We start from the raw sequence: 15862 nt of genomic DNA, 5'->3' as shown, positions 1-15862 counted from the left end.
TTTGATTTTCCAATCATTATCCTTAAATCGTTGCCTGGTCTGTTGCTGTTAAATTAATCCGTTTTCTCTAGTTTTGCTTTTTCTGGTAGGTGACGGTTTAAAGCAGGCTTCCTTACTGGGGTTGCTCTACCTACATGGCGCTCAAGGGGCTACCACTCCTCCCTATAGTCCCTTTTACGAGCCGATTTTAAGAATGAATTTTGACAGGAGGTAGCGTCCAATAACCCGTGAAAACCAATATCATCATCAACATTGTTGTCATTTCGTAAAATGGCTCATTGAGTATTCGGAATGTACCTCCTCAAGCTGAAGTTGGAAATACAACATAACTCTTATCTAGCGGTTTTTGTCATCGACTGGTCTAGTGTCTATTCATCCGTTAGTGCCTTTCGACCAGATGTCAATTCGACGAATTGTCCGTTCGACTAAATGTCATATGTTTCCTACTCCATAATATGGGTTTCGACCAAATGTCCATTCGACCAAACGTCCGTTCGACCAAATGTACTTTCGACCAAATGTCAATCGACCAAACGTCATTCGACCAAATGTCTTTCGACGAAATGTCATAGATTCCCGCAAGTCAAAGACGACGAAGATCGCAGGGCACGCGAAATTCTGGAAAAGACAACCGCTCGAAAAGCACCCGGAAGATTTCAAACAGGTCTGCTGTGGAAGTTTGATTGTGTCGAGTTTCCGGATAACCGATTCATGGTAGAGCGACGATTGGCTTGTCTGGAACTAAGCCTCTCAAAGAAACTGGAGTTAGACACAGATCCAAAAAATAGTGTAAATGTCTGTGACATACAGTAGACGTTCGCTCGGTGCAAACGATTTAACTGCAATGCTTTTTAAGTGCAAGTCCGCTAAGTGCAACAATTTTGCAGTTATCGCACCGCTATCCGTCAAAATGGAATGTCAACAGCTATGCGATGTTTTTCGCATGCACTTTTGTTGCAGTGCGATGTTTTCTGAATGCACATTGACTGCATTCTGCAGCGACTGACAGTTCTTTGACGTCTGTCAGTTGTTGCAGTTATCGAATTTTATTCGGTAAGTGAAACGTAAACATGTTGCAGTTGTCGAACGTCTACTGTATAATGCACATAATTGGGGCGTGGGATTTCATAGAAGTTTACATGTCATGTCGTGTAAATCTCATGAAATATCATGTAAACTTCCATTATATGTCATGTAATTTAGCATGACTGAGATTTTCCATGAAATATAACACAAATTTGTAATTCTCATTGTTTTTATCTGTGTACCCCAACGTCATTCTGCAGATACTCGACAATCAAGCAAAGGGTTACGCACACAAGCTAACCGGTGAAGAATCTACAAGCAGCGAAACAAAAAAGGTGTGGTGTTTTCCGCTAGGAGTCGTGCAGAACCCGGCGCGGTGGTGGTGCTTCCCGCAACTCAATGCTTCTGCCGGGCCCGGATCTTCTCACCTCGCTTCTATCTGTATTGTTTCGCTTCGCCAACGAGAGGTTGCCGACATAAAGAAAATGTTCCACCGGATTATCATTTGTCCGGAGGATCGGCAGACCCAGCGTTTCTTGTGGCGGGACCCGATTCAGGAATCCGTCATGGACGTAGCCTCATTTGAGTCTACATGTAGGCCATGTTCTGCCCAATACGTAAAGAACAAAAACTCTGAGAAATGGAAGCAGAGATATCCCGAAGCAGCTGCACTGCAGCCATAGTAGAGAATACCCACGTAGATGATTATACAAACTGTGCGGATACGGTTGAAGGAGCAGTTCGCGGAGCTCTCGAGGTGAAGGAGATTCATGCTAGGGTGGCATTTGTTATTTGGAACTGGCTCTCGAATTCCGGACATGTTCTACGACGGGTCGGAGAAAAAGTTTCAAAAACCACGAAAAGCTTTTCAGTGGGATATTTAGCCGATGCGGAACGAGTTCTGGGTTCAACCTGGCTTCCAGAGTATGACAGCCTCACGAATATACCTATAGGTATACCAGTATACTGTGAATATCGCGTAAGTCACCGGAATAATCTGTTCCCAGCCATCTTAGCAAACTACAGTAGAATCATTTAGCATTTTACGGGACTCACGATCGCCTTGACTTACTCCGCCAAAGCTCCATTCCTCAATGAAGCATGATGCTTGCACGGTGCCCCCACAGACCGTGTTGGTTCTCTGGCCGCACTGCGTGAGATTTGTTCTTCTCACGCAGGTGATGGTGCTATCGGTCGTCGCTTTCGGCGAGTTTTCAGCACCTCTGGCAGCTCGGCCGGCACAGCTGATCGAGTGGGTAGCGTCGTGAGGTGAAACCAACGTACTCGGTCGTCAGTCATCGTTAAACCACAAGTCAGAACAGAAGCAATCTAATTAGAAATAAAACTATCAGTGCATGTGAAATATAGTGAAACTTTGAACTGGGAAATAAAGTTTTTTGTGCTGCAGTGCGGTGTATTGGCTTAGTGAATAGGTGCCCCGTTTCCGAAATCCTACTGGAGTAGTCAAGTTCACTCCAAGCCATCGGTGTTGTGCTGTGCGATTCAACTTGGGTCGATTCGTCGTCGCTGTGTTTGCCGCCACCCGGCCGAGAGGGGTTTTGCACCGTTTGCTGGTGATTTATGCTGCGGCCGTTAGGGTGCTGTGCCGATAGTGGACCAACGTGATCTCCGTGGATTCTACCGAATTAAACCACAACGTAGGGGTAAGATCCAACAGACCGTTATTATAAAATAAAAATGTCCATCAAAACTAAGTTCAGGGATCGAATCCTGGTGCCATTCTGCACCTCTGGGCAAATTTTTAAAATAATCCCTAGGAGGAATCTCGAGAAATCTCGATATGATATTTTATACTAAGAAATTTCAAAGAAACCCATGTTCAGATTCAACAATATCGCTTAAATACCTACACAAACTTTCCCTAAAGTGTTCAAAGTTGTTTCAAACCCGTATTTATTTAATAACGTTACTTCAATTATACATATTTACTACGCATCTAAATAAATTAACTGATTAAACTGACTTACCAAACATTTGGCAGTATACAAAAATCAGAAAAAAGATGCAAAAAACGTTGCTTGTCATATGTGCTTTTGATTACCAACGTTAGGGTTAGAAAAACTGAAGTAGGTCTTTGAAGGCAGTTTTCTTAAAATGAATAACGTTTTCAGTCACAATAGTCGAAAACAAATTTATACTTTTTTTCGATATTGCTTAGCATTTTGAACAGGGGCGTTCAGTGTTTAGTAATTGTATTGTTCCTTGCTGTAAATGTATCTCTCCTATATGGGGCGAGTATGACACATAATCGATCCGATGACCGTAAGGACGTGGCCAGCGCCGTTATTGACTTTCAAATATTGAACTCTCGAATTGTGCACATTGAGAATGGTTAGCTAGTCCCAAGCCTTGCTTTCATTGGTTCTCTGTGCAACTATGGTCAATCACGGAGTAGCAACTACGGTGTGATAGATTATCTTTGATTTGCTTTGCCTAGAATTTTGAACATTTTTTTTTTAATGAAAAGTGCTACATATTCTTGCACATGAACACTAGAAAATTGCTGAGAAATATGTGTTAAATAAAGATCTAATAGTACACCAATTTTGGAAGAACAGGAAACTACGACGTATATGTAATAACGTGGGACACGGTTTATGTGGGAAAATATAAAAAAATGCAAAAACTCTAGTTCTTGTATACATTTTGAGTTCCATTTTGGTCGCATACCAACTGTGCAAAATATCAGGTCGATCGGGAAAACTATTTTTGCGCCCGTTATTCTTAGTTTTTCAGACGATTTTATGAGAAAAATTACTTCTTCAATGAAAAATCGCTTGGATTCACCCCTTGGTCCCTAAAAATAATTCGATGAATGATTTCTGTAGCAAACTTCACGATGAATTAGACCTCCGAAGACCGCAAAGCGATGCGAAGTTCATGGAAAAATGTTATGAAGCCTTACCCGATCGATAAAATGACGAGATTTGATTATTTATTGTTATTCCTTACATGTTAAACAGCGTTTCCATGCTATTCGGTTTTCACTCAATAACTTTTTCCACATATCTTAGATCCCTTTGTGGTCTTTGGAGGGTTGGTTCCTCGTAATATAGTAAACATGTTGTAGAATTAGGGAAAATTTTAATGTATAACACTGAGATGTGTAATATGTTCATAAAACAATAGGGAAAAATCGCTTTTTAATGCTTACGTTAAAACCGATGCATGGCTTGGAAAAACATACGTATGTCAGTTTAGTCAGTTAATTGAGTTGGGTGAGAAGTAAATATGTATAATAAAAGTTGCGTTGGTAAATATATACTGGTTTGAAACAACTTTGAATACTTTGGGGACTTTTTTTGTAGGTATTTAAGCGATATTGTTGAATCTGAACATGGATTTCTTTGAAATTTCTTTGTATAAAACATCATATCGAGATTTCTCGAGATTCCTCCTAGGGATTATTTTAAAATTTGCCCAGAGGTGCAGAATGGCACCAGGATTCGACTCCTGAACTTAGTTTTGATGGACATTTTTATTTTATAATAACGGTCTGTGGGGGCACCGTGGCTTGCTGTTACTGAAGCATGCTAGGGGAATGACACTGTCGTTGTTCACTCCCATTTCACCGGAGGTAGCCGATCTATGGCGGCGATGGGTCGAGGTTCCTCGTGATCTAGACTACGTGGAAATCCGGCGCTGTTACTTCCCTGGATACGATCCCGGCAATCTTCATGTTTTTGTCGATGCGGGTGAGGTAGCGTGTGTCGCTTATTATCGAAATTTCGATCATTGGCATATCCGTTGTGCACTTGGTGTTGTGAAAACTGGCCCCTCTAACACCGATGTGAGTTCCCTGGTTGAAGTTACTGGCTGCAGTCATTGGAGTAAGAATCATGGAGTAGGTCCAGGAAAATCACACCTTACCTTATCAGTCGTCGTGTGATCTGGGGTGACTCTTAAACGGTACAGTCCTGGATTCCGTACAGATGAGGCCACAAAATAGGGTAAAGCACCGTGCTTCCAAACTGACAGTTGGCGGTTTGAATTTCTGTGTAAGGACGAATATGAATGGCCTATCCAAGAGTCCTCAACACACCGGACACTCTGGACGAATTGCGCATGGATCAAGCTCGCCATCGAGTGGCTCCGAAATCTCCGATTTTTTATCACCGGTTTTCCAAATATCAATGGCTGCTGCGGACCGTAGGATTCGTTTTTCGCTTCATCGATTCCTGCCTTAAAGGAATTGATCTCGACCGTCGTGGTGCCAGAACATTGTCGAAAGAAGAACAGTTACTGTTCAGGGATTGCAAATGAAATTCTCAACTATATTAAGGCCAATAACAGCGCCGGCCACGTCCTTACGGTCATCAAGGATGGGAAGGAATGTTAGTAAGACAAACGTTGTTATAGAGACCGAGAATCGCTGCATCTCCACGTTTGTCTCAGGAAGGAATTTTTGTTAGTAGGGAAGGGTACATTGTCAGTCTTGGAGTCACCCATGGTTGGTGATACGAACTGACAATGGATCAATATACACAATCCACCACCCACAACTAATCACGTTTCCATGATAAAACAAAGCAAAAATAATCTATTACGCGTCTTCACCCCACTAGGGAGCAGAAACTTTAGTCTATTCCACACAGAACTCAACGTTTAATATGGATCAAAGTTGCTAACTTTACGCGAAAAGTAAACAATCTGATGATCGCTCAATATTTACTACAAACTACATGACAGGATGTTCAAACTGACTCATCACTGCTCGCTTTATTCGGGAAGCAAACAATCCACAAACCAAGTCCATGTTTAACTCTTAGAACCTCTTTTAGGCATGGTACACAAATTACGTAACGCTAAAATCGGCGATTTCAGACTCCCCCTCTCCCTTGTAACGCTTTTTGTATAAAACAAAAAATATTTTGTATGGCTTGTAACGCTAAGCTAGACTCCCCCCTCCCCCTATAGCGTTACGTAATTTGTGTACGATGCCTTACTGTACATAAAAACTGGATTAGGAGTAAATGTCGTTACTTGAAGTAACGGACCAATCAAATTGTACCTCAAATATTAAAATTAGACTAAACAGACAAAAATAAAAATAACAAAAAAGTCTACGGTTTTTGCACAAATATTATCTCATTTTGTTACAGTAAACAATAGTATGAAACGAGCTCACCCATTCATGTGCCAACATCTTGCTGGAATATAGTAGTGACAGCCCCCTGGTTGCGAAGATGATTGTGTGCGTGTCAGTCCCCTGGTCGGTGATTACAGTTGACGATGACATTATGTTGGATATGTATGTAATAACGAAGCATAGTTGCGAATGTATTGTGTAGTAAATGTTTGTTATTGTTTAAGTCCGTACTAGTCCGTTGTAGAGTAAAGTTGTAAAACGAACCGCATCCCGTGTTATTTTTTCTTCCGCTATCACGTGAACCCCGGGACGGATATTGTCCGGTCGAACGGTTGTGTTACCGTGTCTACTGCGCCTGGGTTTCCATCACATCTATCTCTACATCGCTGGTTGTCCTGGTCTCTCGTACTCGAATGAGGCACAAAATCGAAACTCAAAAGAACCATTAAATGCATCCGCGGTAACGCGTCGAGTTCGGGCCCGGAAGATTTTGCTTCCACCGGAGAAGCATGCGGCTGGAATGGAACGTGAGTTCAAATCTCACCTGAGCTGTGGATTTTTTTTCGGAATTTCACCAATAATTTATCTATTTTTTCATGTATACGTTGAGTTCATCAAAACATCATTTAAAAGTTCTTTATTTATTTGGACATTTCCTACAGAGACCAATATAGAAATTCCTTCCGAGATTCCACCCGAAATTTATCAAGAAGTTCTTTAAGAAAACCTGGCATGGTTTCCCTTTCCCCGTATTTTTTTTCAGGGAGAATTCCTTCAGAAATTCTTTCAAAAATTCCACATGGGAATTCGTTTGGAAAATCTTTCAAGGCTTTCTTCAGATAGCCCTTCAGAGATTCCTTTTGAAAATCCTGCAGTTTTTTTTTTTTAGAAAAGATTCACAGGCAGGAAGTTTTACAGGGATTTCTTCGGTAATTAGTCTGAAGTTTCCTCCAGAAATTTCTTTAATTTCTTTAAATAAATCTGCAAGGACTTCTCGAGAAAACTTTTCATTAGGAGGAAATAGTCATTTATCTACTGATACCTTCAAAAATTTACTTAAAGATTCTTGATAAAAATCTTGCATGGATTGCATATGAAATTTCTTCATGAATTTCCTCAAAAATTGCTCCACGAACTGTGTTAGAAACATATCTTTAGAGATATCTTAAAAATCAGAAATTCAGTATCCTTCAGAAATATTCGCGAAGTTTTCTTCTAACATCCTTCCAAACTATCCTTCAGAAAATTACCATTACCAGTTTCTCAAAAACTTTTTCAACAGTTTTTTAAGAAAATTTTCAATATTTTTTTTCTGAAATTGATTTACGGATTTCTATAGAGATTTCTCCAGAAATTCTTTAAGATAATCATTCATGGTTTCCTACAGAAATTACGTTAGCCATTCCTCTATAACCTCATAATATTATCCAAGATATTTTCCAGAAGTTCTTCCAGTTACTTCAGATTTTTTTCGTGGAATTCTTCAAGAAGCTCTTTCGGATTCCGTCTCCACAGATCTCTCCAAATATCATTGAAAAAGTCCTAAAATTTCTTCATGAAATCGTTCGAAACATCCTGCAAGGATTCCTTCAGAAATTTCTTCAGGAATTTCTTCAGGTTTACTCGAGGCTTCTTTTGATAATTGCTCTAGCGCTCTATTGCGGTTTCTTCAGGAATTCTTGTAAAAATTCCGTCTTCATAGATTTCTTCACGGTTTCCTAAAGAAAGTTCAATAGATTATCACAGAAATTTCTCGAGGAATTCGTTCAGAAAATCTTCTAGGGATGAGTTCGGAAAATCCTCCAAGGATTTCTTTAAAAATGTCTGCATGAATTACTTCAAAATTTTATCAGAGTTATTTTCAATGTTAATTTTGGAAACTGCTCTATTGGTTTCTTTTAATAAATCTTAAAGGGATTTCTTCTGAATACCATGCAGATATGCCATCACGAACTCCTATACATATTCAATCTTTCAGGAATACCTCCAGCGATTCCATTGGACACTTTCGAAGGAATATCTTCGTGAATTACTACAGAGATCCTTGAATTATTTGTATGCAGGATTTCTTAATAAATTTATACAGCCTCGAATATTCATCTATTAGTTTCCCGTAATTATCTCCAAAATTTCTTCCAAAGATTCCATCAGGAATCCATTCAAGTTGCTAGGAAATTTTACATGGATTCCTTAAAAAATTTAGAGATTTTTAAGAATTATTGTCAGATTCACTTCATCCATTTTTCTCTCCAGATATTCCTCCAGGGATTCCTACGGAAATCTTCCAAAATTTCGTTAGATGTTCCTTGAGCCATATCTTCAGAAAATCCTTCTCTATTTTTCTTGAGATTCTTCCATATATTCCTCCAAAGATTCTCCCAAGAATTTCGCCAGAGATTTCTCGAGAAATTTGCTAATAGATTAATTAATTCCTACTGTGTTTCATTGAGAGATGCTTTCAAAAATCCATTTAGAAGTTCGTCCAGATATTCCTTCTAAAATATCCCGAAGAATCTGTCAGAACTACAATGATTTCTGCAGGTTTTAAAGTTGCGAATTCTTCAAAAAAATTTCCATTGATTTTTTTTCAGAAATTTCTAAATGGATTTCTATGAAAATCTTCCAGAAATTCCTTCTTAAGTTTCTTGAGTTTTGATAAGCCTTTTTTAATTATTATACGAAATCATACACCCCTAAAATTACAGTATTGAAGCTACTTAACTTTCGAGATTTTTCCATCATTTTCGATAAAGAAACGAACCTTACCATGTGGTGGATAAGTGACCCTTTTTCTAGAATCAGCACAAACGCGTTCATCGCCCGAGAGGCTAAAATGCGTTAAAATTAATCTTGTGGTTGCATGTTTCTCGAGCAGGGTCACATCCACCCTTAGCTTACTGCTCATTTCTCACTGCTTCACACTTCTCACTGCCGTATCTCTACTGCTCAGTCTTCACTGATCACTTTTCACTCCTTAGTTTTTACTGTACGTTTCTGATTTCAGAAGAGAGAAGTTCTATATGTCTCTCTCTTGACTAATTCAAGCCAAACATTTCTATAGGTCCTAAGTGCAGAGCCTCTCTCTTGAAGTCTTCTCTCTTTCGATTATAACGTGCTTGTATTTATAAATTTTGATTTACTGCTTGTTCGGAAGGTAGATTAAAAAATCCTTTTCCCATCTACACATAACAAATTGTCAAAATGTCCACTGTGACATCGTTATAATTCAAAGAGAATCGGAACAAAGAGAGCCTCTCTTTTGCAGATTGGACCTTTAGATATATTTGTCGCCATATGTTTTGTTGGCGGGAGCGATGTTTTCCACCCGCCGCCACTGTGTCATCCATCATCGATGATCTCACAATTGTGAGCGCGAGACAGATGAGTGCTTAATTATTAACCCGTTTTTATATACCCCTACACTCAGTATTAAACACAACACGTTCAAGTAAAGAAGTACCCCGGTCGTTCCCGGTTGTATATCCGATTCCGAAGTTTCCCCGTCTTCCCGGTCTCAATCCTGGTCCGCCGCATAGCTTGCCCCGTCGGAAGTTCCAACAGGTTATGGGCACCAGTGACGCGAGTGTAATAAATGTCCTCCGCGGGTCGGAAGCTAAGGACAATTCGGTGCGAGTCGGAAGAGTTGGCTGTCTGGAAAGCTAAAGAATTAGGCTGTGTGATATGCGTTCGGCGTTTTGATTTAAACATTGTTCCCTGTCCCGAGAGTGAACGGAAGAGTTGGCTGACTAAAAGCTGAAAAAGATGGACAAAAGTTGACTTTCTGTTCGGTACATGTGTGAGACTTTGTCGGTGATTGTGTTTGTATCCTGAACGTAGTGAGAAGTGTTTCGTCAGTTGGTTCCTCACTGCCGGTTCGAAGTGAGTCGTGAGTTGGACTGTTGTTTACAAACAGTGTGTCGGAAACTTGTTTGTGACGGTAAAGAAAAACAGAAAATGACGGAGAAAATTTTGATTCCACTGTTGACAAACAGTAATTATTCGACGTGGAGGATCAGAATGCAGGCGTTGCTGATGCGCGAAGATTTCTGGTTTGTAATTGAGGATCCACAACCAGACCCGATTACCTCTAACTGGAAGAGAGGGAACCAGAAGGCGCTGGCGACGATTGTGCTATTTTTATCTGACAACCAGATGAATTTAGTGAAAAATGTTGCGACGGCCAAGGACGCATGGATACAATTGAAGGAGTATCATGAGAAGGCGACTATGACGTCACGGGTGTCACTTCTCAAGCGGATTTGTAGTATGAACATGACCGAAGGACAGGAGATGGAGAAGCATATCTTTGAGCTGGAAGAGCTTTTCGACCGACTGCAGTGTGCAGGGCAGCAGATGGATTCGTCACTCAAGATCGCGATGATTCTGCGAAGCGTTCCGAGTTCTTATGGTGGATTGGTGACAGCCCTAGAGAGCCGAAAGGACGAAGATTTGACCATCGAGCTGGTGAAGCAAAAATTGATTGACGAGTGGCAACGACGATCGGAACAGTCGGAGAATTCCAACGAATCAGACGAGAGGGCGATGAAGGCACAGAGTAAGCGACAGGAGGAGAAGGTATGCTATTATTGCAGGAAGCCGGGCCACTTCAAAAGGAACTGCCGGCTGTTCAAGAAGGAGCAAGGTGAACAAGAAGAAGATGATCGTGCCGTTCGAGCCAAGCAGGTTGCGGAGGCGGCGAACCCGATTTGCTTCACAGTTGGAAGTCGTCAGTGTAAAGGTCGTTGGTTTGTGGACAGCGGATGCTCGAACCATATGACGAGTGACAGAAGCTTCTTCGACAAACTGGACGAAACTGCTACAGTGGACGTGATACTGGCTGACGGTTCGAAGTCAAAATCAGCAGGTATTGGAGAAGGTTCAGTGAAGTGTTTCGGCAGCGATGGAAGAGCGCACAAGATTCTATTCAAGGATGTAATGTATGTACCCAATCTGTGCAGTGGATTACTCTCTGTTCGGAAGTTAACCCAGAAAGGATATAGAGTGCAGTTCCAAACTTCAAGGTGTGACGTAATCGATCCAACGGGAAAGGTGGTGGCCATTGGCGAGGTCCGTGAGAACCTATATGAGCTGAAATCAGAAGAGATGACGAAGGCGAGTTTCAGTTCTGGACGTCAACGTGATTGTCAGCTAGTTTTTCGGAAACAATCTTGCAAGGCCGCTTTTGCGCCGTCGGATCCTACCGTAAAGAGTGTCGGTAAAGTTTTCAACAAGTACAATCGGGAGCAGTCGTTCGGTCATTACGGGCAGTTCATTCAGGAGGAGCTGCAAAACGACGTGCAGGTCGACAAGCAACAGCTGACGAAGCGGAACGAGCTGGATTCTACCATGAACTTGAAGAAGCTGTGCTGGCACGAGTGCCGGTGCGTTCGAAATTAGAAGTACGTATGTTAGGATACCATACGTTCGAGGAAGAAGACCACAGTGTCTGCTAGCGGTTAAACATCGAGGAGGAGTGTTGGCGGGAGCGATGTTTTCCACCCGCCGCCACTGTGTCATCCATCATCGATGATCTCACAATTGTGAGCGCGAGACAGATGAGTGCTTAATTATTAACCCGTTTTTATATACCCCTACACTCAGTATTAAACACAACACGTTCAAGTAAAGAAGTACCCCGGTCGTTCCCGGTTGTATATCCGATTCCGAAGTTTCCCCGTCTTCCCGGTCTCAATCCTGGTCCGCCGCATAGCTTGCCCCGTCGGAAGTTCCAACATGTTTGTCGTCAATTACTCCTGTACTCACTCTGAACTCCTCAAAGCTCACGTTTCACTCCTCATTCATCCATACTGCTCGATCTTCATTTTCAATATATAACTGTTTCACACTTTTCATTATTCACACTTCCAGGCTCACATTACTCACTGCTCACTTCTCACTCTTTACTTTTCACTGTGCATTCTTCATGTCTCACTTCTCATTACTCATTCTTCATTCCTTTATATTTCACTTCTCACTGTTGCTCTGCTATTTTCTAACAGTGCACTTCTCGCTTTTCATTGATCACTCTTCACTATTCTCTTATCCTTCACTTCTTACTTTTTGCATGTTACTCCTTACTGCTCACTTGTCAATTCTCATTCAATACTGCTTATTTGTCACTCCTCACTTTTCCTTGCATATTCATCTGTACTCGCTTTTCACACCCCATAAATAGCTGCTCACTCTGCACAGCTTACTTCTCAATACGCATCGTTCACTGCTCAATACTCCGTAAACACTGCTCACCTCTATTAACTCTTGACTTCTCACACCTCACATCAGGTATCAGTAGGTCGGCTCCAGAGGCACGTTCTCCTCCATTTGGGAAATTTGTGCCATCACACCTCACATACGCACACTCCTTACTGCTTCCCTGTTATGCATTATTATTTATGGATTTCTTATTGATAACTAGATGGAAATCTTACCTACCACATTGAGAACCACTGTGTGGTTCAAACTCATTTTCCTAAGCCCTATAGCTTCGGACGGAGGTACTCCCCCATCTTCATCGCCGGCACTCGCGCCGCCGTCACGTTCGGCAGAATTCGCACGTAAACAATTTTCTGCAGTTCGCCACAGCCATCGCGCGCCGTGTCGAGCCTCTGCTGCTGCTGTTCCAATCCCGACCGAGCTCTGATTGCGCGATCGCCACCCGGGCTGGCAGTTCCAGTATAACCGCGCTACGGTGCAGATCGTTCCACCGCAACACTCCGGTCGTATCCGGTCGTTTTCGTCGTAGTCGTTCAAAATAGTCTTGATCGTTCGTAGTCTAAGTTTATTTTTCCGTTAAAACGTGTTCGCGAGAAAGTAATCCGAGATGGTGAAGTCCTTTTTGAAAAGGGTAGGTCTTCCACTTGCGCCGGCGGCGCCGGCGGGGAGTTTGGTGGAAAATTTCCACCAATTAGAGACAGCGAGTGGCGCGGGGTTTGTTCCAATCATCAGCTGTGTGGAACGAGCTGCGCGATTCGTGAGAAAATGCGGCTAATGATAACATAGGTGCACGGCGGGGTTGTCATGCGAATAAATGCCGCAACACTGGCGCAAGCTGAGAAAAAAGGCACGCGCGTGCGGTGGAGCTGCTGCTGCTGCTGCTGTTGCAAGTTCAGATGCCTAATGTCATAAAGGTTTTCAAGAGGATTTGTACACTTGCATGCATCAGAAATGGTCAGAAGATCTAAAGTCCATAGAGTCTGCAGTTCTAGAGGCTTTGGAGAATGCTGAATGCAGTCCCGAAGATCGCTTAACAAGTTGAAAACTACATGTCCTGAATAATATTAACATTTGGAAGCAGCGCCATCTAGTTGTGAAATTTGAAAGTGTGCCATTTTGCATACATTCAGGCCATTTTTTCCAAAAAGTCTTCGAAACCGTTGGATGTTCTGCTCGACTTCACCGATTTTGTTCTAATGGTTATTTTAGTATCTTATGGAAGTCGTTGGTTCAGACTACGTATGATATGATTCTATGGTCGCAGCCTACCGATCGTTACAGTAGTAAATCTAATGTAGTCGCTCAGGGCATAAATCATAAACTGATAAAGGAAGAGAAGTAGTCGTGCTCTACTCGGAACTCCGGATTTAATGCAGCCAGTTAAATTATTGAACCTGAAGAAAGTCGGCTTTTTACTATCTGCGAGACGTGATTTGTGCCTTAGTGCGCTCGCTTTTCTGCGAGATTCAAGTTCGTCGGCGGAAGGGGGTGTGCAATGCGATAATGGCCATTAAATTGATTAGTGGGAACAGACTGCAGACAGAAGTAAGTTTTTCTGAAAGAGTGTGCGCGATTCGCCAGTTGTGCTTGGTCAGGTCTTACACCAGAGTGAACATGAACATTGAACATAAATGGACGGACATATCTTGGAATGTTATGGCTGCTGGTGCGACCGTAAGTTAGTTCGGCCATTCAACTGCAACTCCGACATCGCGTCGCCGGAGGTATGTTGGCTTGGCGGGCGATAAAAATGGTTTCGTCTATGTTAACATTTGCGGGCGCGCGCGAGTACCGGTTGGTTGAGTAATGGACAATGACGGACGGGTCTGCCTGCATTATTGCACATGAACTGCATTGATCTGTTGTGGTTTGTCTATCTAATTGTGGAATGAAAAGGGAAAGTGAAATAGTGCAGTTGGACATATGGACAACATGCTTCCGTAGTGCGGTTTGCATTATATGGCGAAGGGCTAGTTCAAATCATGGTGCATATTTTTTATGTTTAGTGGACATTCACCTGTGTGGTGCCACAAGTGAGCAGTAAAACTTTTTTTTGTAATTATAACTATGTTTTTTCGAGTGTGATTCTATACTATCGTCTGTGATAACATGACATCTAAGTGATACATTTCACTGGATAAATCTGAAAAGTAATCGTCAAGAGCGTGTATTTTTAGTAATCAGACAACGCTTTGAAAAAAAAAACTGGAAACCTCTTCAAGGTTATTTCAAAATACTCACAGAGTAACAAGTTCTTCTGATGAAAAGCGTGCAACAAACCCACGAGAAATCTTGGGAATTTTTCCAAGGGATTTGAAGTGTCTATACTGACAATGCTACTCAGAAAAATCGATCCAGAAGGCTGAATTGGACGAAATCCTTCACCAACGAAGACGGATGCAAATCATGCAACCTGATCGCGTGCAATACTTTACAAGGCTCAAGTTTTATTTCATCTTGCTCGTTTGTTTCGTTTGTTATATTTATCCGGTGACGCATTACCGATGCTAATGCTATATGCCCTGTTTAACCTTTTCTCAGTATCCCTTTCAATCCCTACATTCTCACTCTGTAAAACTCTTATTATTTAAGTTTAATTTATTAATCAACAATATCCAGTCCATTAACATTTCACTTTTTTTGTGGTATATATTACAATTCCAGCAATCAACACCATCAAAATCAAACCCATTTCCGACCACCTTCTATGTCATTGGTATTACATTTTCATTATTTTTTAAAGCTTTACCAATGGCAATCTCTCTTTTCTCATCACCATTATCAACATCTCTCATCTCTTATCTCATCTATTGTGTCTCATCTCTTATCTCATCTCTCATCTATTGTGTCTCATCTCTCATCATTGTCATCCTGAACTCTCATCTGTTATCATGACCATCATCATCATCGTTCTCCGATTGCTCATTTCTCATCATCATCATCCCTTATCCCTTATTTCTGGCACCATCCACAAATTACGTAATGCTCTAGAGGGAATGTGGTCAAGCGTTACGGTTCATATGAAGAAATTAAGATTTTCATTCAAAAAAGCGTTACGGAGAGAGTGGAGGAGGGGTTTGAAAAGCCGATTTAACGTTACGTAATAAATTGATGCTGCCTCTTATCTCTTATGTCACCCCTTATCTCTCATCTCGCATCTTTCATCTCTCATCATTTTCATATCTCATCATTATTGTCTCTCACTCCTCATTTCTCATCTCGCATTTCTCATCTCTCATCATCATCATTATAATCATCATCATCATCATCACCAACTCCCATCGTCATCATTATTCAGCATTGTCATTATCATGATCACCATCACCATCTCCCATATCTCATCATCATCATCTTCCTCTATCTCATATCTTTCATCTCACCTCTCCTCTCTCATCTGTCATTTGTTATCTATCATCTCTCATCTCTCATCTCTAATCATTATCAACATCGTCTCTCATCTCTCATCGTTTATCTATTATCTATTATCTCTCATCTCTCATCTATGATTTATCA

The 15862-nt window shown here is 41.4% G+C and overlaps 1 protein-coding gene across 2 annotated transcripts in view; it reads left to right on the top strand.

Moving 5' to 3' along the window:
- Window positions 1-15862, top strand: part of LOC109402682 (facilitated trehalose transporter Tret1) — an 81245-nt gene that overhangs the window by 41825 nt on the left and 23558 nt on the right. The window contains exon 1 of one of the 2 annotated variants that reach the window (XM_019675386.3): window positions 12814-12980. The exons of the other annotated variant lie outside the window; for it this stretch is intronic. Within the exon in view, the coding sequence (XP_019530931.3) occupies window positions 12957-12980 (24 nt within the window). The 5' untranslated portion in view covers window positions 12814-12956. Of the gene's footprint in view, window positions 1-12813; window positions 12981-15862 lie in introns of those variants that run through there. 2 annotated transcript variants of the gene reach the window in all.

Source organism: Aedes albopictus, chromosome 1, assembly GCF_035046485.1.
Source record: "Aedes albopictus strain Foshan chromosome 1, AalbF5, whole genome shotgun sequence".
In the NCBI taxonomy this organism is placed as follows: Eukaryota; Metazoa; Arthropoda; class Insecta; order Diptera; family Culicidae; genus Aedes; species Aedes albopictus.
This window is presented reverse-complemented; position numbering and strand designations above follow the sequence as displayed.